The sequence below is a fragment of the Coregonus clupeaformis genome, chromosome 5 (genome assembly GCF_020615455.1).
Source record: "Coregonus clupeaformis isolate EN_2021a chromosome 5, ASM2061545v1, whole genome shotgun sequence".
Taxonomy (NCBI): Eukaryota; Metazoa; Chordata; class Actinopteri; order Salmoniformes; family Salmonidae; genus Coregonus; species Coregonus clupeaformis.
In genome coordinates this window covers 9,888,538-9,916,237 of record NC_059196.1, presented here as the reverse complement: position 1 = coordinate 9,916,237, position 27,700 = coordinate 9,888,538, and the positions used below count along the sequence as shown (strand labels likewise).

General features: G+C 47.1%; 1 protein-coding gene across 2 annotated transcripts in view; it reads left to right on the top strand.

The window, feature by feature from the left end:
• The first annotated feature begins 2,114 nt into the window (after positions 1-2,114).
• The window catches only part of LOC121560747 (histone-lysine N-methyltransferase 2A-like), a 58,208-nt gene continuing 32,622 nt past the window's right edge, over positions 2,115-27,700 (top strand). For both annotated transcript variants that reach the window (XM_045212395.1, XM_041873667.2), the window contains exons 1-12: positions 2,115-2,360; positions 10,464-10,536; positions 15,551-18,939; positions 19,732-19,909; positions 20,150-20,384; positions 20,507-20,571; positions 20,671-21,240; positions 21,528-21,607; positions 24,571-24,810; positions 25,634-25,780; positions 26,494-26,589; positions 26,796-26,916. In XM_045212395.1, the coding sequence (XP_045068330.1) occupies positions 2,115-2,360; positions 10,464-10,536; positions 15,551-18,939; positions 19,732-19,909; positions 20,150-20,384; positions 20,507-20,571; positions 20,671-21,240; positions 21,528-21,607; positions 24,571-24,810; positions 25,634-25,780; positions 26,494-26,589; positions 26,796-26,916 (5,440 nt within the window). The remainder of the gene's footprint in view (positions 2,361-10,463; positions 10,537-15,550; positions 18,940-19,731; positions 19,910-20,149; positions 20,385-20,506; positions 20,572-20,670; positions 21,241-21,527; positions 21,608-24,570; positions 24,811-25,633; positions 25,781-26,493; positions 26,590-26,795; positions 26,917-27,700) is intronic.

Sequence of the window (27,700 nt, the reverse complement as noted above, 5' to 3'; positions counted from 1 at the left end):
TTCTTTGGGGATGCTTTTCGGCAAAGGGGACAGGACGACTGCACTGTATTGAGGGGAGGAATGGATGGGGCCATGTATCGTGAGATCTTGGCCAACAACCTCCTTCCCTCAGTAAGAGCATTGAAGATGGGTCGTGGCTGGGTCTTCCAGCATGACAACGACCCGAAACACACAGCCAGGGCAACTAAGGAGTGGCTCCGTAAGAAGCATCTCAAGGTCCTGGAGTGGCCTAGCCAGTCTCCAGACCTGAACCCAATAGAAAATCTTTGGAGGGAGCTGAAAGTCCGTATTGCCCAGCGACAGCCCCGAAACCTGAAGGATCTGGAGAAGGTCTGTATGGAGGAGTGGGCCAAAATCCCTGCTGCAGTGTGTGCAAACCTGGTCAAGACCTACAGGAAACGTATGATCTCTGTAATTGCAAACAAAGGTTTCTGTACCAAATATTAAGTTCTGCTTTTCTGATGTATCAAATACTTATGTCATGCAATAAAATGCAAATTAATTACTTAAAAATCATACAATGTGATTTTCTGGATTTTAGATTCCGTCTCTCACAGTTGAAGTGTACCTATGATAAAAATCACAGACCTCTACATGCTTTGTAAGTAGGAAAACCTGCAAAATCGGCAGTGTATCAAATACTTGTTATCCCCACTGTATCTACCTCAATTACTTCATACCCCTGCACATCGACTCGGTTCTGGTATCCCGTGTATATAGCCAAGTAATTGTTACTCATTGTGTATTTATTCCTTGTGTTATTGTCTATTTTTCTATTATTTGTCTATTTTTTTTTCTTTTTTTCTCTCTGCATTGTTGGGAAGGTAAGCATTTCACTGTTATTCTACACCTGTTTACGAAAAATCTGGAAGGGTATGGCTTCTAATTGACTTAAGTAGCTGAGATGAAAGTGCATAATGTTTCTGACAAATAGTTAAAATATTTTAAATTAGATTTATTTTCAACTGCACAATATTTGTGTTTCTGGCATCTGAAATAAGAAATGTATCATATTGCATAATATTGTGTTATACAGGTGATCAAGTTAGTGTAAATATAGTTGAAGTAACTAATGTTATACAAATAAATAAACTATCATTAAATAAAGACTGTTTAAATTATTGTAAATTAAGTATTTCAGAATGTCCTGTGTGTTTCAGGTACAATTGCAGGTGCATTGCACCTATTTAGCACTTAAAATTGTAATTAAAAGACACATTTTTCATAGCAGACCAACAGTGTTAGGTGACTGTCTTGTACAAAATGTTTGTAGGATTTGTGAAGTAAGAAATGTATGCTTTGCGTTTTCATAATTTTGGAACCAATCCCGATCCATGTCTGATTTACCTATGACCACATTCCTTCTGCTGTCAGGTTGTTTAATTATGGCTCAATAAAATAAAGTAAAGAAGGCTATCTACTTGATAGAAATTCAACCACATGTATGTGTAGGCGCAGTGATTTTTTGTTTTGTGAAATACCTAGCTAGTTGTTTCTTTCAATTATTGTATAATCAATAAAACGGATATATTTTTTGTGGCAGTCTACACTTTATAACTGAAACGTGGCTAGCTAGCGAGCTGGTCTGTATCTTGTAAGACACTATATCTAGCTAGCTAGATCATTTAAATACCAGTCTGCCATTTGGGATTTGTTAACTCAATGTAATTTATTTATCTATTGGCATAGTTGTGAAGTTCAAAGTTAGCTAGCTATTAGCTGTTCGTTAGCTAGCTAGGCTTTCTCTGCTCTGTCTGACTACGAGCTCGTGGCTTGCTAGTTAGCAGCTACACATCTTTATGTGGGCTAACGTTGGATGGATCATATCATTAGGAATTTAATCGGATCTCTGAGACGGCTCAAGCATCAGTAGCTAAGGACTGTTAGGTGTTTTTCCGGGCACGGCCCTGGAACCTGTTTAGCTAAGCTATGGCTATAAACGGCTTGGCGAGGAACATTGTAGAAATGCATATTCGGGGCCAGTTTATGTCCACCCCGCAACATGGATACGAATGTTTTTCACCGTGGTGAGTGGCGGGGGTTTATGTGAAATGCTGGTTCAGGGCTACGCCCACTGAGCTCTCTGATCTTAGGGCAGACAGGCAGAGTGTAAAATGGCGCACAGCTGTCGGTGGCGGTTCCCCGCTCGGCCCGGAGGGAGCAGCAACTTAGGCACTGGGAGGAGAGCGGGCCGAATCCGGATCACTGCCTCCCTACGAAGTGGCACAGGGACCCACCCGAACACGGCTGGGCTCGGGCCCGGCTTTGATGCTGCGTTACAGGTCTCCTCTGCTATCGGTTGCAACCTGCAGAAATTTCGGGATGTTTTGGGGGAGTCGAGTGGTTCAAGCAGCGGGGAGGTAAACGAAAGACCAACTTGATTGTGGTTGGTTGTTAACTAGCTTGCTAACGTTAAATAGCTGCAAGGAGGATGGTAACATGAAGTGCCAACACACGCTAGTAATGGTATAGTACCAAGGAGTTGGATGCTGCTGCCTCCGTATTCAGTGTGAGGAGTGTGACCTAACTTGTCATCGCAGAGTAGTTAACTTTTTGTTTGGCCTTGAACCCCACACTGGGTATCAAGCCCATCAACATGTTTCAATCCATGTGCAGTTACTACCGTTATCCCTTTCACAGTGATTCACCACACAAGTCACAACAGGGAAGCCCGTTTAGGATCAGTCGATGGCTGAGTAGCACCAACGGTGCTGACGTTGTGACGAGTTAAAAGTAGCCTGGTGACCTATCCACAATTTGGCCAAATTTAAGAAATTATTGGCTGTCTAATTGTCCAACATTGCCACAGAGGCGAAAATAGAGGAGGGATGTGATATAAAGCTACAGTATCTAGTTAGCGGCCATTGTTGGCTTAGTTGTGGAGTGGGGACTTGTAGGGATAGAGCCTAATCATATCTCACCATCAACTCATCTTCAGAGTTCAGAATTAGGTTATACGAGCCAGTGTGCTACAGTAACTAGCTAACCAGCATGCTAACGTTAGCTCAGTGTTTGGTAAATGTCTGTGATGCTAGTGTTACATTGATTAACACTGTAGCATGGGACCTCCCGGTTAGCGAACGAGGCTCCTGTTTGAAAACAAAACATGTAAACAGGGAACCTGAACTTCATGTTTTTTATTCTTGTTAAGGCATCTAGCTACCTAACGTTATTTATACTCAGTAACTATTTTTAATTGCCCTAACGTAGTAACGTTACAGACACTTTTTTTGCATGCATTGGCTAGCTTAGCATTAAACACACATATTGAAGAGTTCAAGAAGCTACGGTTATCCCGATCCTTGCTTTCAGCGAGGTGTCAGTGCATAATGCTAACCTTCGAACGAGGCTATTTACCTTGCCTAAATTATCAGCTAGGTAGCTACTATTCGTCTTTCTGCCTTGATCCACGCTTCTAAAGTTGCTAGGTAGACGCTACAGTAGTTTTTAAAAAACGTTATCGAATTAGCCATTTGGGTATGACTAATGGTCGGTTTAGCTTGCAAAGTGATGGCTTTAGTAGAACTCCCACATTTGGCTAAGTGTTTAGCTCATGAACCTACCATGCTACGCACTACGCCACGGTAGCTAGCTATTGCTGATACATAGGGAAATGGGAGGTGGACATGTTTTCCCCCTCTTCACACAGTGCGTAGTACCAAAATAATGTCGGCATTGTGGACATCTGATGAAGTGCTAGCGAAATGCATTTTTTGGTGGCCTGAGAATGGTTCGCCAGTATCATGTGTGTTTGATGTGTGTTACTCCAAATTCCATCTTTCTAGTACTGACGGTGAGCTCGCGAGCTACAATAATCACCCTCGTGCGTGATTTTTAATGAGGTCATTATCATAAGACCTATTGGGAAACTGGATACACTGATTCTGTGTGTGTGTGTGTGTGTGTGTGTGTGTGTGTGTGTGTGTGTGTGTATACACATCTCCTATCATCACTAGTAGATTAGCCGAAAGGTTAATATAATCTACTTTGATGTTGGCCAGTGCTATGGTAATGAGGCCCTCTGTCTGGGATAACACTTTTTATAGGAAGGGGGATCAACATGTCCCCCTCCCTCTATCCCAAGACACACAAAGAGGGGGGAAAACGCACTATCTGGGATGCGGTGGGACAGACGGCCAAAATCGTTGCAGACACAGCATTGTGATTTCATTCAGAGTGGATGTTGCGCCTGGGCAGGATTGTTCTTGCTCATCGCAGCTTGCTGAGCTCACAGAGCAGCCGGACACTGAGCCCCTCCTTCCAGGCAGACCCAAATCCACTTCAGCCACTCAGGGGCCGTCTGAGCTCAACTTTTCTCCTGACAGCTGCCACTTTGGAATAGATTAGCAAAGCCTTTTGGGATCCCCTCAAAAGAGGGCTTGTAGACTGTTGTTGTTCAAATTGCAGCATTTGTAGGTTATTGAATTGGGTGTAGAAAAATAATTTATGTTATTGATCCAGCCAAATGATGGTTGTTTATTTAAGCGCCCGTCTGCCAAAGTTGTCTTTTTGGCGACATTTGTTTGGCCTTAAAAAAATGTATCTGACACTTTGGTTTTTGTCTTTCTTAGAATTGAACCCTCTCTCTCTTGACTCAGATTAAGACCGATGTCAATCCCTCACACAAGTGCAGCTGAATAGATGTTAGCAAACTGGTTTTTACTAAATGTTGTGTTTTGTTTGGGCGGAAGGGTTCCAGCAGGTCTTTGCCCTATTTATATGGTGGAGCTCCCGTCCCTGAGACAGTGTGTGGATCCAAGCAGGAAGCTTTGTCTGCTTTTATTCCAGCTTTCATGAAGTGCAGACGGCTGAAAGAGCACACGCACGGATATCAAAGGGTGAAGAGCGAAGCCTCCTCCCCCAGGGACTACGCTAGGGGGAGAATTAGTCACAGGCCCTCCCATCCACTGCTTTATTCTGCTCTAGCAGGCGGCAAAGGGGTTTTCACCTCTGTTTTCAGAGCTGTGAGAAAGCCGTCAATTGTGTGTGGGGCTGGTCCCCCAGACATTATGTCCCTAATAGCACCTTGCAGGAGGCGTGTCTTCAGCTTTGTTTTGATTAGGGTGCCTGTCGGCGCTGCCTCTCTACCACCGTGGGTGTGAGGTGTTGGGAACATGAGCCATCAATCCTAGCAGTATCTGTTTTTTACCCAGTGTTTTGGCACCGGAGAGAGAAGAATATCAGCCTTTTGTGGGACACTCAGAATTCCTCCTTTTTATTTCATGAGTTCTTCGAATCCTTCCGACACCAACCAGTGCAGTCATTGGCCAGAGCAATCTGACAGGAATTCCCCAGTAGCCTTTTAGTAGGAATGTGTCACCGGAAGGGCAGTATGATCTCCTCCCCAATTGAAATTCAAACGAGGGGTGGAGTATCTATAGTAAATCGGAGTGAAGCCTCTAGCCCTTCATTTGGCTGCTCAGAGGTATCAGTGTGGATTTAGAGGGACGGCTGCTCCAAATTACTATCATGATGAGAGTACAATCAGGAGGCCCATTTGTCCTTACCCAGCTCCAGACCTTTTTTTAAACGGTTTTTGGTTGGATTTATTATTGTAGCCCACATTGAATAATACAGTTGCGTAGTACGAAATATCATGCTGTTTTATCCTGCCCTCCATTCATTGCATCAATCGCAATTGTTAAATAAACACAGATCGAGTTCTCCCTGTGCTTGTAATCTTATTCCCTGACCACATTCACAATTTCGAAACTGCAGAGCAAGTCTCATTTCAGCATACATTTATTTTCTGACATCTCTTGTCATTGACTTGGGGTTTAGCGCAGTGATGTACAAGGACTGTCTGAAACGTCAAAAAGCAGATGTCTCACAAGATAATTATACAGCATGAAATTATTTAGAATTCTGGGGAAAGCGTCAAAGTTAAAACTGTATAACTTAACAATGCTAGTAATTAAAGGGGACTTAATGTTCTCTAGACATTTAGATTCCTTGGAAGTTTGGAGCTGAATTCTACCGCTTTCAAATATGCCAGGGCTGAGAGTTAATGATCAGTTGCACTACTTGATGTGGATATATGGGGTTACAGGGATGGCAGGCAGCCGTGTGTGTGTGTGGAGCATCAGCAGTCCTGAAGAGCAGAGCGGAGCAGCCCTCAGTGACTCTTATTTACCCGGTGTTTAAAGCGAGCTACTGCTGGGACTTCTCTTCTCTGCCTGGTGTTTAACATGACAGTAAATGTTGGAAGGAGATGAATACATTTTATACAGCTTTAGCGCAACATCACTAACAGGTATTTTCTTCTGATTTGAAAGAACAGTCATATTAGGCTTCTCACCTCGCCCACATACACCCACGTACCAGTGATGCGTAACAGAATACCTCAAACCACGGTTACATCCGCTCTGCGCTTGCAAGGGACAGGCCCAACTAGCAGACCGGAACATGAACATCTCCACAATGAACAGGCCCAACTAGCAGACCGGAACATGAACATCTCCGCAATGAATTGGACCTGTTGCTCAGATTAGTTCAAACAGGGAGGAAAGAACAGGCAATGCATGATGTGGAAGTGTAGGTTCAAATTTGCATGTTGTGGATAGAAAACAAACGGAAGCAGGGGGTAAGAAAATATGGCGAGTCTGAGTAGACAACAAAAGCTTTTGTCACCCTCTTCCAACAAGAGCCTTCCAACTAGAATATGCCTGATACCTTTCATCCCCCCTCTCTCTGACTGTACTGCTACTTTGTGTTTACTACTTTTACATCATTTAGCAGACGCTCTTATCCAGAGCGACTTACAGGAGCAATTATGGCCTTGCTCAAGAGCACAGACGGATATTTCACCTAGTCGGCTCTGGGATTCGAACCAGCGACCTTTCAGTTACTGGCCCAAAGTTCTTAACCGCTAGGCTGCCTGCTGCCCCCTGTCCTGCAAGTGAGCCCATAAGCCCTTTTGGTTTCGCAGCACGCTACTGTCCCTGGGTTGCCTGTGGGCGTGGAGCGAGTGTGAGCGTCTCCAGCGCATGGCTGGCTGCACGGGGAGTGGGAGGCTTGTAGTGTGTGGGAGGCTTGTTTAGATTGGGATTTAGCTTGCTTCTGTGCCAGCGTGTTCAACCCCAACCCCTTTTCATCCTCACAGTCCCCCTGGAGACATGCACAGTCTCAGTTGCTGTACCAGGTGGTCAAGACGCTGTTCCTTTACACACGCACACCCTCCTTTTCTGCCCATCCCCCTTTCCTCTTCCTCCTTCCCTCGTGTTTTGGCTCTGTTGTTTACATCTTGCGGTGTGGTTCACGCGAAGGGAGGAGGAGTGTTTGTGTGTGTGCCAGGGAGGCAGAGCGGTGATGTCATCGAGCTACTCGCGTTTGTCGCTTTCCGCTCCTTGCAACCAACCAACCAACAGCTATAGCAGCCTGCCTGAGAAGATGCTGAGAAACGCTGTCTGTATGAGCTGCAGCACAGCGTCGATCAGTGTCACAGTTGAAGTGAGAGATGGATAGATCTAAAAATGCAGGTATCAGTGGGCAACATTATTGAAAATGAATGAATTTGAAAAGGCAAAGCTGATCATTTATCAGGCTGCTATTGTATTGCAAATTATCGACACTTGTCGTCAAAACCAAAAATCTAGGCTATATGTCAAATGAAATTGCCGCCGACTGAATGTGACCTAATCACTAAATGAATAGTAAATGTGATGTTAACAAGTTGGCGGTGCTATTCAGGTTGGAGTTAAGACTGTAGTGTGGACTCCTAGACAGCAGCTGCTCTACAAACTGGGCCGAAGGGACTTAATCTGCAGCCCCACATGCTGCTATAAATAAAGATGAAATGACACACCCCCACCCCTCCGGCACGAGGAGTGACACAAAAGACTTCCAAAGGAACTCTGAGATATGAATCATCTCACCAGCCCTGCAGGGTTGGTTGGCTGGGGATGCTCTGTGGACTGTGGCTAGTGGTGGTAAGGCCTAGTTACGGTGGGATGCAAAGATGGGCGTCTAAGGCCTATGTGTTTTCTGACAGGCATGTATGAGTTATCTTTGGCCTCTCAACTTGCCCAGTTGCCCAAGTCTAATGGTCACATAAACAACAATACTTGTGATAGTTAAGCTAGGCCTACCATATAATATACCTTTGCTGTTTTCATGTAAAGGCATTTTGCAGTTGATGAGTGGGGCCCCACCTTGGTGTTGGAGGACATTGAGTCAGTCTGCCTCTTGTTTTATCTATAATTACTGTTACACACTCATCCTGTGGCCCAGACGTAATTACAAATGGAGGGTCCTGGAGCCTGAGTAATATTCCATTTCTGTCCAATTCCAAGTGAGCAGAGCGGATCTTTAATTGAATCAATCCAAGAACACACTTCCTGGTGCTGTGAGTGTGACGCGTTGATATCCTGATATAAAACATCCCACACCCCACTGTAGTGACTGCACTGATTAGGTCCACCATTATCATGTACAGTTGTAGACAAGGACTGTGTCCCAAATGACACCCTATTCCCTGTCTACTGTGCTACTTTTGACCAGAGTCCTATGAGCCCTGGTCAAAAGTAATGTACTAAACAGGCGCTAGGGTTCCATTTGAGACGCAGCCTAGGCCTAGTCAGCTGAGAGCTCCATTGGATGTTGTGGACCTCACTGAGTCATGTTTAACATGCTGTCTGAATTGCTTTGGAATGATTGCCTTCCGGTAACTTCTAGAGCTAAAGATGGCCGTGTTCACTGTGCCTTACCTCAACATGAGGAGAGAGTGAAACATTTTAGAGGAAAGTAAAATAAGTACCCTAATAAGTGAATGTGTGTGTATTATGTCAGGAGATGAGTCGTTACAGCTGGTAGAGCACGGCGCTTGTAACGCCAAGGTAGTGGGTTCGATCCCCGTAGTAGTGGGTTCGATCCCCGGGACCACCCATACACAAAAATGTATGCACGCATGACTGTAAGTCGCTTTGGATAAAAGCGTCTGCTAAATGGCTTATTATTATTATTATTATTATTATTATTATTAATCAGGCCCTCTCAAAGATTACATGACTGAGTGGGTAGCATCACAGCTGATTTCAGGCAGCCTAGCAACCACTGCTGCTAAGGATACCTGTGTGCCCTGATGGTACTTCCTGGAAGTGAAGAAAAACAAATGTCATTCTCAACGGTGCCATAGATATAATTTAAATACATCCGTGTAGCCTTATGACTGTCTGTGACCATCAAATGCTATAGGAAACGTTTCTCCAAAGATTTGTTTAACTAAACCAAGATAGACCTGTCATTTTCAAATGGGAACAAATGAGCCATAGTGGGCAGAACAAGCAAGGAGGTGGGCAGAGCCAAGCACGAGCTAGCGAGATCCTATTGGCGCGTTCTAGCATGCATTCGTATATTTCCGTTAGGGAACGCCTACTCTGTGAAGTGTGCGTGTGCAATAACTCAATTCGCCTTTGCACTCCTAAACAACGAATTTTTTTGAAACTCTGCAATTTTCCTTTTGAGGTATAAGCTACTAAAAACCCTTAGTTCACAGGGGTCCTGTTAACAGAATTTTTTTTTTCACGCAGCAAAAAAAAGAATGCGTAAGAAATATGCTTCTTATTGTAACTTCTGCTCGGCATCAGACAAATTTTGTGCTTCAGTTGCATTTCTCCAGGATGAGAATTCATGAACAGGCATTCTATCAGCAGGCAACTCTCTGACTGATGTGGAGCTACATTTCTCTGGTACTTTTCTCGGTGTAGCCTACTTTTCTCAGGTAAAATGCAAGATGAACTTAAAGCAAAACAGAAAATGTAGCTGGGTACATTTGTGCTTTTTCATTGTAAGCTCATTTACTTGTGTGGCTACTAGCCAAATAGCGTTGCACTTCTGTTGTCATCTGATTTTCTGCCGAATGTTTTGCACTAATGTGTTTTCTGTGAAGGGAAAAGTATAGTTGCACGCCCCTGATCACTATTGAAGAAGAAAAAAACGTGACTTTCAGTATAAAACACAGGTGAAATGGTTTAAAACACGTGCCTTATCAGCTTAGTATTTACCAAAGACAGGAAAAGGCTTGACTGACTTGTGGTTTTGGCGGCACTGTCTGTTACTCAGCTCCGAGTTGGACATTTTGAGAATGCCTAGCGTTCTGACTGAGCCTTCTCCAGCAGCTTTAGGCACCTCATCTGGAAAGCATAGGGAAACGGAATGACTGGAACCCGACTGGAGTGAGTCAGCTGCCAGGTGAAAGTGAGATTGGACTATCGTAACTTTTAAGGGGACTAAACTCTATCTTCGTTTTGAGTGGTTTCAGTACGGGGATGACTGAAGTGCACAGCTAGGCCTGAACATTGTGGCTTTGATGGATGATTTGAATTCTGAATCTGTTATTCACTCACTTTGACCTGTACATTTTTTTTTGCAAATTAAAAAAACAAAGATTCTTCATGCTGTTATTCGATTTAAGTATTTCGGCAAACATATTTACATTTCATGTTTCTTGTCTTTTCCCTCCATAGGAAGGAGCATTTGGAGGGTTTGGTACAGTCAGTGAACACCGACGAATACAGAGTCAGTCAAGGACGTTGGCAGGTGAGGTGTTTTTATTTATATACACTACATGACCAAAAGTATGTGGACACCTGCTCGTCGAACGTCTCATTCCAAAATCATGGGCATTAATATGGACTTGGTCCCACCTTTGCTGCTATAACAGAGTCCACACTTCTGGGAAGGCTTTCCATTAGATGTTGGAACATTGCTGAGGGGACTTGCTTCCATTCAGCCACAAGAGCGTTAGTGAAGTCGGGCACTGATGTTGGGCGATTAGGCCTGGCTCGCAGTCGGAGTTCCAATTTATCCCAATGGTGTTCGATGGAGTTGAGGTCAGGGCTCTGTGCAGGCCAGTCAAGTTCTTCCACACCGATCTCGACAAACCATTTCTGTATGGACCTCGCTTTGCAAGGGAGCATTGTCATGCTGAAACAGGAAAGCGCCTTCCCCAAACTGTTGCCACAGAGTTGGAAGCACAGAATCGTCTAGGATGTCATTATATGCTGTAGCGTTAAGATTTCCCTTCACTGGAACTAAATTGCCTAGCCCAAACCATGAAAACAGCCCCAGACCATTATTCCACTGTGTGTGTGTGTGTATATATATACACACACTACCGTCCAAAAGTTTGGGGTCACTTAGAAATGTCCTTGTTTTCCATGAAAACATACATGAAATGAGTTTGAATAGGAAATATAGCAAAATGCATAGGAAATGTAATCATTGACAAGGTTAGAAAGAATGATTTTTAATTTAAATAATTGTGTCCTTCAAACTTTGCTTTCGTCAAATAATTCTCAATTTGCAGCAATTACAGCCTTGCAGACCTTTGGCATTCTAGTTGTGAATTTGTTGAGGTAATCTGAAGAGATTTCACCCCATGTTTCCTGAAGTACCTCCCACAAGTTGGATTGGCTTGATGGGCACTTCTTACATACCATACGGTCAAGCTGCTCCCACAACAGCTCAATAGGGTTGAGATCCGGTGACTGTGCTGGCCACTCCATTATAGACAGAATACCAGCTGACTGCTTCTTCCCTAAATAGTTATTGCATAGTTTGGAGCTGTGCTTTGGGTCATTGTCCTGTTGTAGGAGGAAATTGGCTCCAATCAATTGCCGTCCACAGGGTATAGCATGGCGTTGCAAAATGGAGTGATAGCCTTCCTTCTTCAAGATCCATTTTACCCTGTATAAATCTCCCACTCTACCACCACCAAAGCACCCCCAGACCATCACATTGCCTCCACCATGCTTGACAGATTGCATCAAGCACTCCTCCAGCATCTTTTCATTTGTTCTGCGTCTCACAAATGTTCTTCTTTGTGATCCGAACACCTCAAACTTCGATTCGTCTGTCCATAACACTTTTTTCCGATCTTCCTCTGTCCAGTGTCTGTGTTCTTTTGCCCATCTTAATCTTTTATTTTTATTACTGGCCAGTCTGCGATATGGCTTTTTCTTTGCAACTCTGCCTAGAAGGTCAGCATCCCGGAGTCGCCTCTTCACTGTTGACGTTGAGACTGGTGTTTTGCGGGTACTATTTAATGAAGCTGCCAGTTGAGGACCTGTGAGGCATCTGTTTCTCAAACTAGACACTCTGTATTTGTCCTCTTGCTCAGTTGTGCACCGGTGCCTCCCACTCCTCTTTCTATTCTGGTTAGAGCCAGTTTGCGCTGTTCTGTGAAGGGAGTAGTACACAGCGTTGTACGAGATCTTCAGTTTCTTGGCAATTTCTCGCATGGAATAGCCTTCATTTCTCAGAACAAGAATAGACTGACGAGTTTCAGAAGAAAGTTCTTTGTTTCTGGCCATTTTGAGCCTGTAATCGAATCCACAATTGCTGATGCTCCAGATACTCAACTAGTCTCAAGAAGGCCAGTTTTATTGCTTCTTTAATCAGCACAACAGTTTCCAGCTGTGCTAACATAATTGCAAAAGGGTTTTCTAATGATCAATTAGCCTTTTTTTAAATGATAAACTTGGATTAGCAAACACAACGTGCCATTGGCACACAGGACTGATGGTTGCGGATAATGGGCCTCTGTACGCCTATGTAGATATTCCATTAAAAATCTGCCGTTTCCAGCTACAATAGCCATTTACAACATTAACAATGTCTACACTGTATTTCTTTGTTGTTATTTTAATGGACAAAACAATTGCTTTTCTTTCGAAAACAAGGACATTTCTAAGTGACCCCAAACTTTTGAACAGCAGTGTACATGCATACATGCATGCATACATATACAAATACAATACCAGTCAAACATTTGGACACACTTACTCATTCAAGGGTTTTTCTTTATTTTTTTACAATTTTCTACATTGTAGAGTAATAGTGAAGACATCAAAACTATGAAATAACACTTATGGAATCATGTAGTAACCAAAAATGTGTTAAACATGTCAAAATATATTTTATATTTGAGTTTCTTTAAAGTAGCCACCCTTTGCCTTGATAACAGCTTTGCACACTCTTGGCATTCTCTCAACCAGCTTCACCTGGAATGCTTTTACAACAGTCTTGAAGGAGTTCCCACATATGCTGAGCACTTGTTGGCTGCTTTTCCTTCACTCTGCGGTCCAACTCATCCCAAACCATCTCAATTGGGTTGAGGTCAGGTGATTGTGGAGGCCAGATCATCTGATGCAGCACTCCATCACTCTCCTTCTTGGTCAAATAACCCTTACACAGCCTGGAGGTGTGTTGGGTCATTGTCCTGTTGGAAAAACAAGTAATAGTCCCACTAAGCGCAAACCAAATGGGATGGCGTGTCGCTGCAGAATGCTGTGGTAGTCATGCTGGTTAAGTGTGCCTTGAGTTCTAAATAAATCACAGACAGTGTCACCAACAAAGCACCCCCACACCATAACACCTCCTCCTCCATGCTTTACAGTGGGATATCATCCATTCACCTACTCTGTGTCTCACAAAGAAACGGCGGTTGGAACCAAAAATCTCCAATTTGGACTCATTAGACCAAAGGACAGATTTCCACCGGTCTGATGTCCATTGCTCGTGTTTCTTGGCCCAAACAAATCTCTTCTCATTGGTGTCCTTTTAGTAGTGATTTCTTTGCCGCAATTCAGTTAACTCTAATGAACTTATCCTCTGCAGCAGAGGTAACTTTGGGTCTTCCTTTCCTGTGGTGGTCCTCATGAGAGCCAGTTTCATCATAGCGCGTGATGGTTTTTGCGACTGCACTTGAAAAAACGTTCAAAGTTCTTAATTTTCCGGATTGACTGACCTTCATGTCTTAAAGTAATGTTGGGCTATCCTTTCTCTTTGCTTATTTGAGCTGTTCTTGCCAAAATGTGTACTTGGTCTTTTACCAAATAGGGCTCTCTTCTGTATTCCCCCCCTACCTTGTCGCAACTGATTGATTGGCTCAAACGCATTAAGAAGGAAAGAAATTCCACAAATTAACTTTTAACAAGGCGCACCTGTTAATTGAAATGCATTCCAGGTGACTACCTCATGAAGCTGGTTGAGAGAATGCCAAGAGTGTGCAAAGCTGTCATGAAGGCAAAGGGTGGCTACTTTGAAGAATCTCAAATATAAAATATATTTTGATTTGTTGAACACTTTTTTTTGGGGGTACTACATTATTCCATATGTGTTATTTCATTATTATTCTACAATGTATAAAATAGTAAAAATAAAGAAACCCTGGAATGAGTAGGTGTCCAAACTTTTGACTGGTACTGTGTGTGTGTTAGATTGTCATCTATCTATCTATATAATCTCAAAAGTTGCTGACAGGTGTATAAAATCGAGCACACAGCCATGCAGTCTCCATAGAGAAACATTGGCAGTAGAATGGCCTTACTGAAGAGCTCAGTGACTTTAAACGTGGCACCATCATAGGATGCCACCATTCCAACAAGTCAGTTCATCAAATTTCTGCCCTGCTAGAGCTGCCCCGGTTAACTGTAAGTGTTGTTATTGTGAAGTGGAAACGTTTAGGAGCATCAATGGCTCAGCCATGAAGTGGTAGGCCGCACAAGCTCACAGAACGGGACCGCCGAGTGCTGATGCTCATTGCGCGTAAAAATGGTCTGTCCTCGGTTGCAACACTCACTACCGAGTTCCAAACTGCCTCTGGAAGCAACGTCAGCACAATAACTTTTTGTCGGAAGCTTCATGAAATGGGTTTCCATGGCCAAACAGCCGCACACAAGCCTTCGATCACCATGCGCAATGCCGAACGTCGGCTGGAGTGGTTTAAAGCTCGCCGCCATTGGACTCTGGAGCAGTGGAAACGCGTTCTCTGGAGTGATGAATCACGCTTCACCATCTGGCAGTCCAACGGATGAATCTGGGTTTGGCGGATTCCAGGAGAACGCTACCTGCCCCAATTCATAGTGCCAACTGTACAGTTTGGTGGAGGAGGATAATGGTCTGGGGCTGTTTTTCATGGTTCGGACTAGCCCCTTAGTTCCAGTGAAGGGAACTCTTAACCCTGCAGCATACAATGACATTCTAGACGATTCTGTGCTTCTAACTTTGTGGCAACAGTTTGGGGAATGCCCTTTCCTGTTTCAGCATGACAATGCCCCCGTGCACAAAACGAGGTCCATACAGAAATGGTTAGTCGTGACCGGTGTGGAAGAACTTGACTGGCCTGCACAGAGCCCTGACATCAACGCCATCGAACACCTTTGGGATGAATTGGAACTCCGACTGCGAGCCAGGTTATCGCCCAACATCAGTGCCCAACCTTACTAATGCTCTTGTGGCTGAATGGAAGCAAGTCCCCGCAGCATTTTTCCAACATCTACTGGAAAACCCTCCCAGAAGAGTGGAGGCTGTTACTGCAGCAAAGGGGGACCAACTCCATATTTAATGCCTATGATATTTTGGAATGAGATGTTCGACGAGCAGGTGTCCACATACTTTTGGTCGTGTGTGTGTGTGTGTGTGTGTGTGTGTGTGTGTGTGTGTGTGTGTATATCTCTCTCTGCTCTCCCAAAAATGGTAGAAGGAGCCATTGTGTTGTAGTTCATCCCCACTTATTTGAAACCCATTCTTTTTGTCTGTTTTTTACCAGTTACTCCCACGCAGGAGAAGAAGCCCAGAGGCCGACCCCCGCGGGCCCTGATTGCAAAGAAAGGGCCCGCAGGTGCCGGCCCTTCCCCCTCGCCTGCCTCGGGGAAACCCGAGGTCCAGGAGTGGCCTGCGGAGAAGGCCAAGCGCCTGCCAGGGAGGCCGCCTGGCTCTGGAGAGAAGAGGAGAGGCCGTCCTCCAGCCTCTGGCACCCAAAGGAGTTTGCAGGGCGGCAGCCATACAGCCAATGACAATGACAGCATGCATTTGGGGCAGGAGCACTGCTCCACATCTGCACACCGCAAGGACAGGGACGAGGAGAGGAAACCCACAAAGAGAACGCCCCTGGGCTCCGTGCAGCAGCAGGACGCAGAGGCCAAGCCTCCCAAAGTGAGCCGCGAGTCCAAGGTGACCAAACTGAAGCGGCTCCGTGAGGTCAAACTGAGCCCGCTCAAGGCCATCGCCAGGAAGTGTGTGCCAGTTCCCGGCGTGCCCCGGCGCAGACGAGGACGACCTCCCTCTGCCGAGCGCCTCAAAGCCGAGGCTGCCGCCGCCGCTGCTGCCCAGGCCTCTGGTTCAGATGAAACCAAACAAAAGGCCTTCAGGGTCCGCCGGGACAGAGATACGGACCCCCACTCTCCTCAACAGCAGTCTAAGCTCAAGGCGTCCCAAGTTGCTGGGGAGGACGACAGCCTCGACGTCCACATCTCCTCCCCGCCCTCCAGCCCGCTCCCCTCATCCTCTCCCTCCAAGCTGGGCAGGCCGCTGAACCTGAGAACCAGCCCTCGCCAAATCAAGCCTGTGCGGATCGTTCCCCCCTCCAAACGCACTGACGCTGCAATCGCCAAGCAGCTGCTGCAGCGCGCCAAGAAAGGTGCGCAGAAAAAGAAATTGTTAGAGAAGGAGGTGGTGGCCATAGGAGGCCAAGGGGTGGCAGCCATGGAGGCGGGCATCCGGAGGAGGAGGAGAACGCAGCTGAAGAACATCAGGCAGTTCATCATGCCCGTGGTGAGCACCGTCTCGCTGCGCATCATCAAAACCCCAAAGCGCTTCATCGAGGACGAGGGCAGCTTCGGCGCCCCTCACCCCCACATGAAGATGGCACGGTTAGATGCTGTCCCTCCCCCCGTCGCTGCCCCCCAGCCCACCTCGGCCTCCTCCCCCATGCGGGCGTCTACAGCTGCAGTCACCACTGCCGCTGCTACAGCCGTGACCGCAGCTCCGGTCGACACCCTCCCTCCCCCCGCCCCCGTCACACCCAGCAGGGCTACGGCCGTGGCGGCCGGCCTGCTCAACAACAACAACAGCTGCAACAGCACCAGCAACGGGCGCTTCAGCAGCAGCGCTGCCTCGTGCGGCTCCAGCGCCGTGTCCCAGCACTCCTCCCAGCTCTCGTCGGGCGAGTCGTCCCGCTCCAGCAGCCCCAGCCTGGACGACTCGTCTTGCGACTCCCAGGCTTCGGAGGGCACTCAGGCCCTGTCCGAGCATGACGACGAGCGAGACCACTCCCCGTCCTCCCAGGGAGAGAGGGAGGGGGCCATGCTGCAAACCTCCAGGCCGCCGTCAGAGCCCGAGCCGGATCAGCGGGTTCTGATTGAGAGGGGCCGGCGGGGCCTCGGAGGGCAGGGTGTGGGCAGGGGCAGCCTTGGGGCGAGGGGCAGAGGCAGCCTGGCCACCGGAGGGAAGAAAGCTATCATCAGCCCGGCCACGGGAGTGTTGATGTCCAACTCTCAGCAGGCTGCCTCCACCGCCTCCTCGTCCCCCCCGCCCCCCCCTCTCCTTAGCCCCCCACAGCAGGCCCAGTCAGGCTCCAACACGGCAGAGCATCACCCCCACTCCCCTTGGATCCTGCCCCACCCGTTTCTCCAGGGCCCGTCATTGGTGCTCTCCAGCCTGCAGGACAAGCGCAGGTCCATCCTGAGAGAGCCCACCTTCCGCTGGACATCTCGGTCTCGCACTGAGCAGCAGTACTTCTCCTCCGCTAAGTATGCCAAGGAGGGCCTTATCCGCAAGCCCATCTTCGACAACTTCCGCCCTCCCCCTCTCACGGCCCAAGACGTGGGTCTAATGCCCCATGGCGCCAGTGCCGGGGGGGTTGCTCCAACGGGTTACCCCGCGCCAGGCAGTGGCGGCGGTTCTGGGACGGGCACCCGCATGTTCTCTCCACTGCATCACCACCACCACCACCAGCAGCACCCCTCGTCCCGCTTCGAGTCGCCGCCACTCCAGAAGCGTAGCCCACTGCTGCGCGCCCCACGCTTCACTCCCAGCGAGGCACACTCACGCATCTTTGAGTCGGTCACCCTGCAGTCATCATCGGGGAGCAGCCCGGGTTCGCTGTCCCCCCTCCAGTCCTCCCCAAAGTCGGGCCGGTCGGTGAGACGCAGGAGGAGGACGACCCCGGGACCCCTGCACGGTCAACCCCGGTCCCCCTCACACTCAATGACCACGCGTAGCAGCCAGCCAGGGGCCCCGCCAGGAAAAGGCCCCTCTGAAATGTCTGTGCTGACAGGCTCTGTCTCCACCGGTGCCAGCAGCACCAGTAACTCCTCCAGCTCTCTGCCTGCTAGTGCCTTAAAGCCTGCCCCTTTCAGCACCTTCTCACCGGGCCCCCTGGGCCTCTCCATACACGTTCCTTCCTCCTCCGATGGACATAGAGCAACCGGGAGCCTTGGTGGCGTTGCGGGTGGCAACTCCGCCTCTTGTTCCTCTTCTCAACTCTTCCCCCTCTTCACTTCCAGCCCCCAGGAGACGGGCCGCGGTGTCGGGAAAGGGGGGAGAGAGAGGAGCACCTCAGCTTCCCGGGACTCGGCTCCTGTCAAGGAGAAGGAAAGGGAGACGGAGAAAAGCAGAGAGCGCGAGAAAGAGAACAAAAGGGAGGGCAGAAAAGATTGGGAGAGGAGAGGGAAGGCGTCCACTCCAGACTCCTCTCCCAATAGGACCCCCAGCCTGTTTGCCGTGGAGGGGAGGGAAGGGGAGGAGTCTTTGACCTCCCTCGCTCCTAAAAAGACACCTGGGAGGAAGAAGTCAGCGTCCGTAGACTCGGGTACAGAGACGGCACCCGTAGACAGGGCTGTAGTCCACTCTATTCCCCTTATCTTGACGAAGGGCCGCCTTTCCAAAAAGAGCCGACCCTCGGAGAGGGGGCCAGAGGCTGAGCTTGGGGAGAAGGAGAAAACAAGTGCCCCTGCCCAGCAGACAGGCCTTCCCCCAGGACAGACCGGCAGCAAGAAGCCCCCGGCGGCCCCATCCCTGGGCTCCATGCTGGCGCACGCCGAGAAGCAGCCTGTGGCCGACAAGCGGGTGGCGGGCCTGCTGAAGAAGGCCAAAGCGCAGTTGTTCAAGATTGAGAAGAGCAAGTCACTGAAGTCTCCAGACCATCCTAAAGTTCAGGTTAGTTCCCCTCTTCCTGCCCCTCCTCCTCTCCTCTGCTGACTAGACTATTTCTGTTGGTTTATTTTAACACGGAAAGGGTTTTGATATGTCTCATCACAACCACGATAAAATCATTTGACATGATTCTGAGAATGTTTGTTGCCATAAATAACATTGCAAGTGTTTGAACACAGACTGAAACTTGATAGCAGGAATGTCCCTGAAAGGGGGTTATTCAAGGGGAATTCTGCGAAACCACTTTGTACATTATGCAGACAGCAGTGCACAAATATACTCTCCTTTAGAAAACACATCTTTCAGAGTGTTTTCTAAAGGAGAGTATATCTAAATAAAGGTACTGTCAACTGGTAAGAGGGCCTGGAGAATGATGGTTTACAGATTAGGGCTGTCACGATACCAGTATGGTGATACTCGATTTTCCACCAAACAAAAAGAACTTGAAGCAGACTGAACTCTACGGTCTAAAAACCTGTTGTATGTAAAATATTGTATGAGGGGCTATAGTTTGGAAAATAAACCAATGTGACTGGGTAGTAACAGAAGGCTGTGTGTCTGGAACATAACTATTTTCCTCAAGAAATGTAAGTCTGCTTCATGTTTTGTTTCCTTTCCACAATACTAGTGTTTGGACAACCCTATTACAGAGTAGCCCCTTCAGAGACTGATTTAGAAGAGTTAACATTGATAAAATATTTTTTAACTTGAAATGCACAGTCCCAGAATTCGGCCACTTCATCTCGATCAAGTGAAGTTATACTGTATTGATTTTTGTTGGCTTCACTCCACCAGAGCCAGGAGAGCGACTCTTCGGAGACGTCGGTGCGAGGGCCGCGCATCAAGCACGTGTGTCGGCGTGCCGCTGTGGCCCTGGGCCGTAACCGGGCCGTGTTCCCCGACGACATGCCCACCCTCAGTGCCTTGCCGTGGGAGGAGAGAGAAAAGATCCTGTCTTCCATGGGGAACGATGGTGAGATTCGTGTTAAACGGGCATGTCCCCTTTTTGAATATTTGTAATGAAGTATGACCCACTCGCTTAATCAAATGCTTCTCCAACACATCAAGGAAGTTATGGCGTTTGAGGGTAAGGGCCGTACCTTATTCTGTTTCATATGTTTCTGGCCTGGCACCCCATTACAAGAGTGATTTCCTATTTCCATTTGGGACCTTTTGATTAGTCACCATGTTATGCTGCAAATGCCCCCCCCAGACAAATCTTCAGTGGCGGGCTCGGAAGAGGCGGAGCCCCAGTCCCCTCCCATCAAACCGGTGATGAGGCACACCAAGATCATCCAGGAGGGAGGGGCGGCGCCCAGGAAGGGGCGGCGGTCACGGCGCTGCGGGCAGTGTCCCGGCTGCCAGGTCCCCGAGGACTGCGGAGTCTGCACCAACTGCCTGGACAAGCCCAAGTTCGGGGGCCGCAATATCAAGAAGCAGTGTTGCAAGTAAGTATCAGAGATTGAGAATCACGTTATGTTGACTTGAGTTGAGCGATTTCCCAGTCTCGCTCATTTAACGCCACAATGTTTGAATATGTTACTGACTGTATGCTTGTACGTTGTCACAGGGTCCGAAAGTGTCAGAATTTGCAGTGGATGCCTTCCAAGATTTTTCTCCAGAAGCAAGTGAGAGGTCAGTGTCTTTCATAAAGCCTAATGCATAAAACCACAATGTTTTTGTCATTCACAGTTCTCAGTGTAATTGACGGGATTGTATCATTTTTATTTTTAGGCAAAAAAGACAAGAAGAAGAACAAACTGTCTGAAAAAAAGGAGGCGTTACACCCCGTCAAGGGCCCAACGAGCACGGAGCCCAGTCTCAAACAGGCCCCGCCCCCTTTGAAGGAGGAGCCCCCTCGAAAAAAGAGTGAAACCCCTCCCCCGAAGCCAGGTGAGGAGAAGCAAAAACAGCCGCCGTTGCTGCCACAGTTGCAGTCCCCCCCAGCCGACAACCCTACCCCCCCAAACGACCAGGTCCCCAGCTGCGCCACTGCCCCTGGGCAAGACCAGAAACATCCTGCAACGGCACCCACAGGTGCTGCTTGTAGGAAGGAACGCAAGACGCAGCAGCCCACCCCTCCTTCCTCCCCTTCCTCCTCCTCTTCCTCATCGTCCTCCTCACTCCAGAGCTCCCCCTCCCCACCAACACCCCAGCCCCAGCAGCCCCCACAGCAACAGCAGAGGCCACAGCCCACCCAGGGGCCTGCAAAAAAGGAGGGAGGAGGGGCTCCCAAGTCTCCACCCACAGAAGCCAAGAGGAAGCCCCAGCAGCAGAGCTTGGCCACGCCCATCACAGACACCGGTAGGAGGAGCCATAGCATGACATCTCATTTACATTTACATTTGAGTCATTTAGCAGACGCTCTTATCCAGAGCGACTTACAGTTAAATCTCCAATTGTAATGGTTATGATTACCCCTTTCTGAAATGGCTAGAATATAGCTGTTTCCACTTGCACACTAGTATATCCAACTGTTAACCATAATAATTAATATAATTAAGTTTCTTTGTTCTGCGGTCTAAAGCAGTGATTTGCTCTAAATGGTATTGTAGCTAACGTTGGTACTCATATAACGCGTGTCCCCTCAGCACCCGAAGGGAAACAAATGAAGAAACCAACTCCTCGCTCTGTCCCGCCACCACCTAAACCCACCAAACCAAAAGAGAAGGTATGTTCTGCAGTAGGGCTGTTGCGGTGACCGTATTACCGCCACACCGGCAGTCATGAGTCATGACCGCAATATAATTCCACGTGACCGTTGAGTCACGGTCATTTCCTCTAATGCGCTAATGGCCTGGTACTCAGTGCTCTATTGTCCCTCTAACCACTTTGACATCAATGCAAATGCAATCGAAAATCACATCAAACACTTATTATCTAAACAGTGTTGTGCTTTTAAAACTCACCTCACTGGGATGATACATTTGAAGAGAAGAAGTTCAACAACCGATTTTAAACTGAGTGGAAAACATGGTCATTGAGGATGATGTTTTACATTTACATTTACATTTTAGTCATTTAGCAGACGCTCTTATCCAGAGCGACTTACAGGAGCAATTAGGGTTAAGTGCCTTGCTCAAGGGCACATTTACGTCATTTAGCAGACGCTCTTATCCAGAGCGACTACAAATTGGTGCATTCACCCTATAGCCAGTGGGATAACCACTTTACAATTATACTATTTTTTATTATTATTATTTATTTATTATTTTTTTTTGGGTGGGGGGGGTAGAAGGATTACTTTATCCTATCCCAGGTGTTCCTTAAAGAGGTGGGGTTTCAAATGTCTCCGGAAGGTGGTGAGTGACTCCGCTGTCCTGGCGTCGTGAGGGAGCTTGTTCCACCATTGGGGTGCCAGAGCAGCGAACAGCTTTGACTGGGCTGAGCCGGGAACTATGCTTCCGCAGAGGAAGGGAGCCAGCAGGCCAGAGGTGGATGAACGCAATGCCCTCGCCTGGGTGTAGGGACTGATCAGAGCCTGAAGGTACGGAGGTGCCGTTCCCCTCACTGCTCCATAGGCAAGCACCATGGTCTTGTAACGGATGCGAGCTTCAACTGGAAGCCAGTGGAGTGTGCGGAGGAGGGGGGGTGACGTGAGAGAACTTGGGAAGGTTGAACACCAGACGGGCTGCGGCATTCTGGATGAGTTGTAGGGGTTTAATGGCACAGGCAGGGAGCCCAGCCAACAGCGAGTTGCAGTAATCCAGACGGGAGATGACAAGTGCCTGGATTAGGACCTGTGCCGCTTCCTGTGTAAGGCAGGGTCGTACTCTCCGAATGTTGTAGAGCATGAACCTGCAGGATCGGGTCACCGCCTTGATGTTAGCGGAGAACGACAGGGTGTTGTCCAGGGTCACGCCAAGGCTCTTCGCACTCTGGGAGGAGGACACAACGGAGTTGTCAACCGTGATGGCGAGATCATGGAACGGGCAGTCCTTCCCCGGGAGGAAGAGCAGCTCCGTCTTGCCAGGGTTCAGCTTGAGGTGGTGATCCGTCATCCATACTGATATGTCGGCCAGACATGCAGAGATGCGATTCGCCACCTGGTTATCAGAAGGGGGAAAGGAGAAGATTAGTTGTGTATCGTCAGCGTAGCAATGATAGGAGAGGCCATGTGAGGATATGACAGAGCCAAGTGACTTGGTGTATAGGGAGAAAAGGAGAGGGCCTAGAACTGAGCCCTGAGGGACACCAGTGGTGAGAGCACGTTGTGCGGAGACAGCTTCTCGCCACGCCACTTGGTAGGAGCGACCGGTCAGGTAGGACGCAATCCAGGAGTGAGCCGCGCCGGAGATGCCCAGCTCGGAGAGGGTGGAGAGGAGGATCTGATGGTTCACTGTATCAAAGGCAGCAGACAGGTCTAGAAGGACAAGAGCAGAGGAGAGAGAGTTAGCTTTAGCAGTGCGGAGAGCCTCCGTGACACAGAGAAGAGCAGTCTCAGTTGAATGACCAGTCCTGAAACCTGACTGGTTTGGATCAAGAAGGTCATTCTGAGAGATAGCAAGAGAGTTGGCTAAAGACGGCACGCTCAATAGTTTTGGAAAGAAAAGAAAGAAGGGATACTGGTCTGTAGTTGTTGACATCAGTGGGATCGAGTGTTGGTTTTTTGGTTTTAAAGCCTAACACAACGAAATGGACTGAGCTTTCTTAGGTGATGATGAATTAAAAACTTCCATACGCATATCATAGGCATATATTCGCTATTTGAGTGAATATGGATGACATGTCTTTTTTTTTTTTTTTTTGCTCATTTGATAATGGGCCGTTCTAAATCTAAACTGATTTTACATATTAGTAAAGACAAGATTAAATTGAGAATACTGTGGTTGTTGAAATGATGATCACTTGATGAGAGAACAGCCCGTGCATCCTGGGCAAGGAACAGAGAGCACGCTTTTTTTGTGACTTTCTCAAATCATCAATAGCCTATAGTCGCATCATGCATCCCAGATATGTTTCGATTTCTAAGACATTCTAAGGTTTGTATTATTCACAACTGAAGTTGCCAAATAACTCTTAAGTCTAGCGTATAGGACCTGTTTCAAATTATCACTTTTCATATGCGCACTTGCTCTGGAATGGGAAAAATATCCTTTCTATTTTATTCAGCTAAGTTCAAATATATTCTTACTATAAAATTATATAAAATAATGGCACAGGACTTATAAGCATATCTTGTCTGCAAAATGAACAAGCCTACAGCCTATGGCATGGAGCATAGCCAGATAGCATACAGTAGGCCAACTCATATTCTTCTGAAATACATTATCTTCATATCATAATGTTGCATTAGACCTGCTTAAATAAATAATGGATTTATTGTGATGGTGTACATTAAATAGATTTATTAGACTTTCTTAAATGTAGAGGTCCCAAAGGCATGCATCAGCTGCTTGTGTGGAGGTCTGGAAATGCAAAATGTGTTTGTTAATTAACGGTCAGTTACCGCGAGACCGGCAGTCTTTTGCATGACAATAACCGACTGACCAAATTTCATGACGTGACGTTTTTGTAAGGCGAAGCCAAAGGCAAATGGACAATAAAGTGATATACAATTATATTCCCTAAGTCCCATGCCCCCTTAGCCCTCATCCCTGACCCCTCTCTCCTCTACCTCCCTCTCCCTAGCAGCAGAAGCCGTTGGCAACCAAACCTGAGAGCAGTACTTTAAACTTGCTGAGCACTCCCTCGACTGGGGGCACCGCCAAGCAGAAAGTGCCCTGCGACGGAGTGCACAGAATCAGAGTGGATTTTAAGAAGGACCATGACGTGGAAAATGTGTGGGCCACGGGCGGCCTCAGCCTCCTCACCTCCGTGCCAATCACCCCGCGGGTTGTCTGCTTCCTCTGTGCTAGCAGTGGCAACGTCGAGGTGAGTCACGGGCGCCTCTCTTGCTCTTGCGCGCTCTCTCTCTACCCTTGTGCTTTCTCACTTTCTCACACACACACAACAAAGGTGAGGACAGGCTGGCCTTGCTCTCAGAATGAGGGAAAAGGAGAGCTTCTTTGTATTTCAAAATAAGAATTTAATAAAGGGAGCTACTCATCTAACAACATGGTGGTACACCCTTGGATGCTAGTCTATCACAGGGTTCTACCGGACAGCACCAGCGGGCCCACTTCAAGCATTCAACATGACATATCAAAGGCTACGAATAGGTTTGGACGGTATCCAGATTTTCGGACCATTTGTGTAGCATACCGGAGTATACAATATTACCAAAACAATCCAGGAGGGGATTGATTGTCTCTGCTGTAACCAAGAAGCTTGATCTTGCCATCTAGCCACTTAGCTAGCAAGTTAGCAAACCAAATGCATAGCTGGAGCCCTGAGCTGGATATAATTTATTTGGCACATCTTAGATAGTTAACTTATAGTTAGCAGTGATGTAGCACGCACCCCTGCAGCCCCCGTGAGGGTATTGAATATCATACCGTCGGTATGTCTAAATACCCCAGTATACTGTATATCGCCCGAGCCTAGCTACAAACACTCAGATAGCACACAGGCCACATGGTTTAGACCCATAGTGGTCGTCTTCAGGCAGTTCAAAGTGGCTGAATAATACCTCTCTCTCACACAGCCTTTTATCACCACATATTCCACTTAAGTACCCATTTATTAATTTCATCCATACTGACTGAACACTCCCCACTGACTGTGTGCTGCACTGACTCTGCTTCTCCTCCTCCAGTTTGTCTTCTGCCAGGTGTGCTGCGAGCCCTTTCATCTCTTCTGCTTGGGGGAGACTGAGCGCCCTCTGGAGGAGCAGTGGGAGAACTGGTGTTGCCGCCGCTGCCGCTTCTGCCACACCTGTGGCCGCCAGCACCAGAAGACTAAAGTAAGGCTCTCCCTTTCCAATGATTTGAGTGAGTAACGAAGGCTATTAGGGGTTTAAGAATACGTATTTGTTTTTGCTAATTGCTAGAAGTAGATCGGGAGCGTCAGTTGATGGGTCTTCAACTGCTTGTGGAAATAAACGCATGAAATGTTAATCCACAAAGCTAAAGCAAAACAGATTATTTTGAAATCTCGTAATGACATAAACCCTCATGTTCCTGAGTTATTAGATTGGGAGGGGATTTTCCAGTATGCCACGGGGACTGTTCAGAAAAGATTCATTCCAGAACCAATTACTGTTTACTCCTCTTTGTCATTCTAATCAGGGTTTTGATCCAGACCAATAACAATATATTCATCCCCAATGGCTTCCTATTCCCTATTTAGTGCACTACATTTGACCAGAGCTCTATGGGCACGGGTCAAAAGGAGTGCTCTAAATGTTGAGTAAGGTGTCATTTGGGACACATCCCAATATCATGATGAAGGCCTTTTGGTATGCACTATTGGGAGGAAAACATCCCACTGCCTAGCCTTGTTATATCATTATCCCTGTTATGTCTGGCTCTAGTCAATGTCTTCCACCAAGAGGTAGAGAAAGATTTACGTTTCAAGGGTACTTCGAGCTTCAATGTTTATCTAATTACAAAGTCTGAGGCAAAATAGGAATTAGGTTACTAACTCGCTTCTCTCCACCTCTTCTTCCCCAAGCAGCAACTTCTGGAGTGTGAGAAGTGCCGAAACAGCTATCACCCCGAGTGCCTGGGGCCCAACCATCCCACCAGACCCACCAAGAAGAAACGAGTCTGGGTATGCGTCACGCCATCCTCCTCCAAGCAGTAAAATGTGTTTTTTGTTAGTGTATATTCGGCCAGCAGACACAAAGGTTAGGGTTAGGGCTAGGGATCGGAAATGGTTAAGTTTATTGTATATCCACTGCCTTTTGTTTAACCATTTAATTGTCATGAATTAATTTGTCATGAATTGTCCCTCCTCTGTGCCCTTGTTGTGTCCAGATCTGCACCAAGTGCGTTCGCTGTAAGAGTTGTGGGGCCACAAAACCTGGGAAGGCCTGGGACGCCCAGTGGTCACATGACTTTTCCCTATGTCATGACTGTGCCAAACTCTTTGCTAAAGGTGAGTCACAAGCAGGGCCCAACTTTAAAAAGCTAGGAGCACCACATGGAATTTACGAGCACTAGAAAATCATTTTTACAAAATTGATTGAGATACAGCCTGTATTGGGCCTATATAAATTCTATCTACTTTTGAAGCACATGTTTTGCCCTAGAAACCAACATGTATCACTGTAAATACATCATTTGTTTATTATAAAAGCTAAAATGTTAATACGAATACCTGTCATTGAAATCAAAAGGTCATTTGTGGAGTATTAGGTTTCTACATTGTGTAAAAGCACAATTTTTTTTATTGAGATGCATTACATAGAAAATTGTACTGTCTCTTTAAAAACATTAGGTTTGTGATGATGACATGCAAGCGATATGTCCGTCATTGCTATGATCATTGATCTCCTGAAGAAGCTATCCTTATTCCTTTCTGTGCCCCCAACCAGGTTGTTCGCTAGCCAATGAGGTAACATGACTGAACAAAGTGTAAACAAATGGTTAATGACGTCCACGCGAGTACTTTTAAAATTGCCCAAGACAGTTTATGAATGTATGATGCGGTCCCGGTGAGTCGATATAGGAATATAAAAATGTTGCGCCGGTAGTATGGGTCAGCTATTTTGAACTGGTTGGGCTAGAGGCAAGCTGTTTTCGCTGTAGTAATGGTGCAACCATGACGCTAACGAATCTGCACTCACTTGTTTCTCTAGGGCACTCGGAAACAACGGTACAGCAAAGCCTTGTCATTACAACAATTATTATCTGGGAGATAATAAGTCGCACAGTGCTCC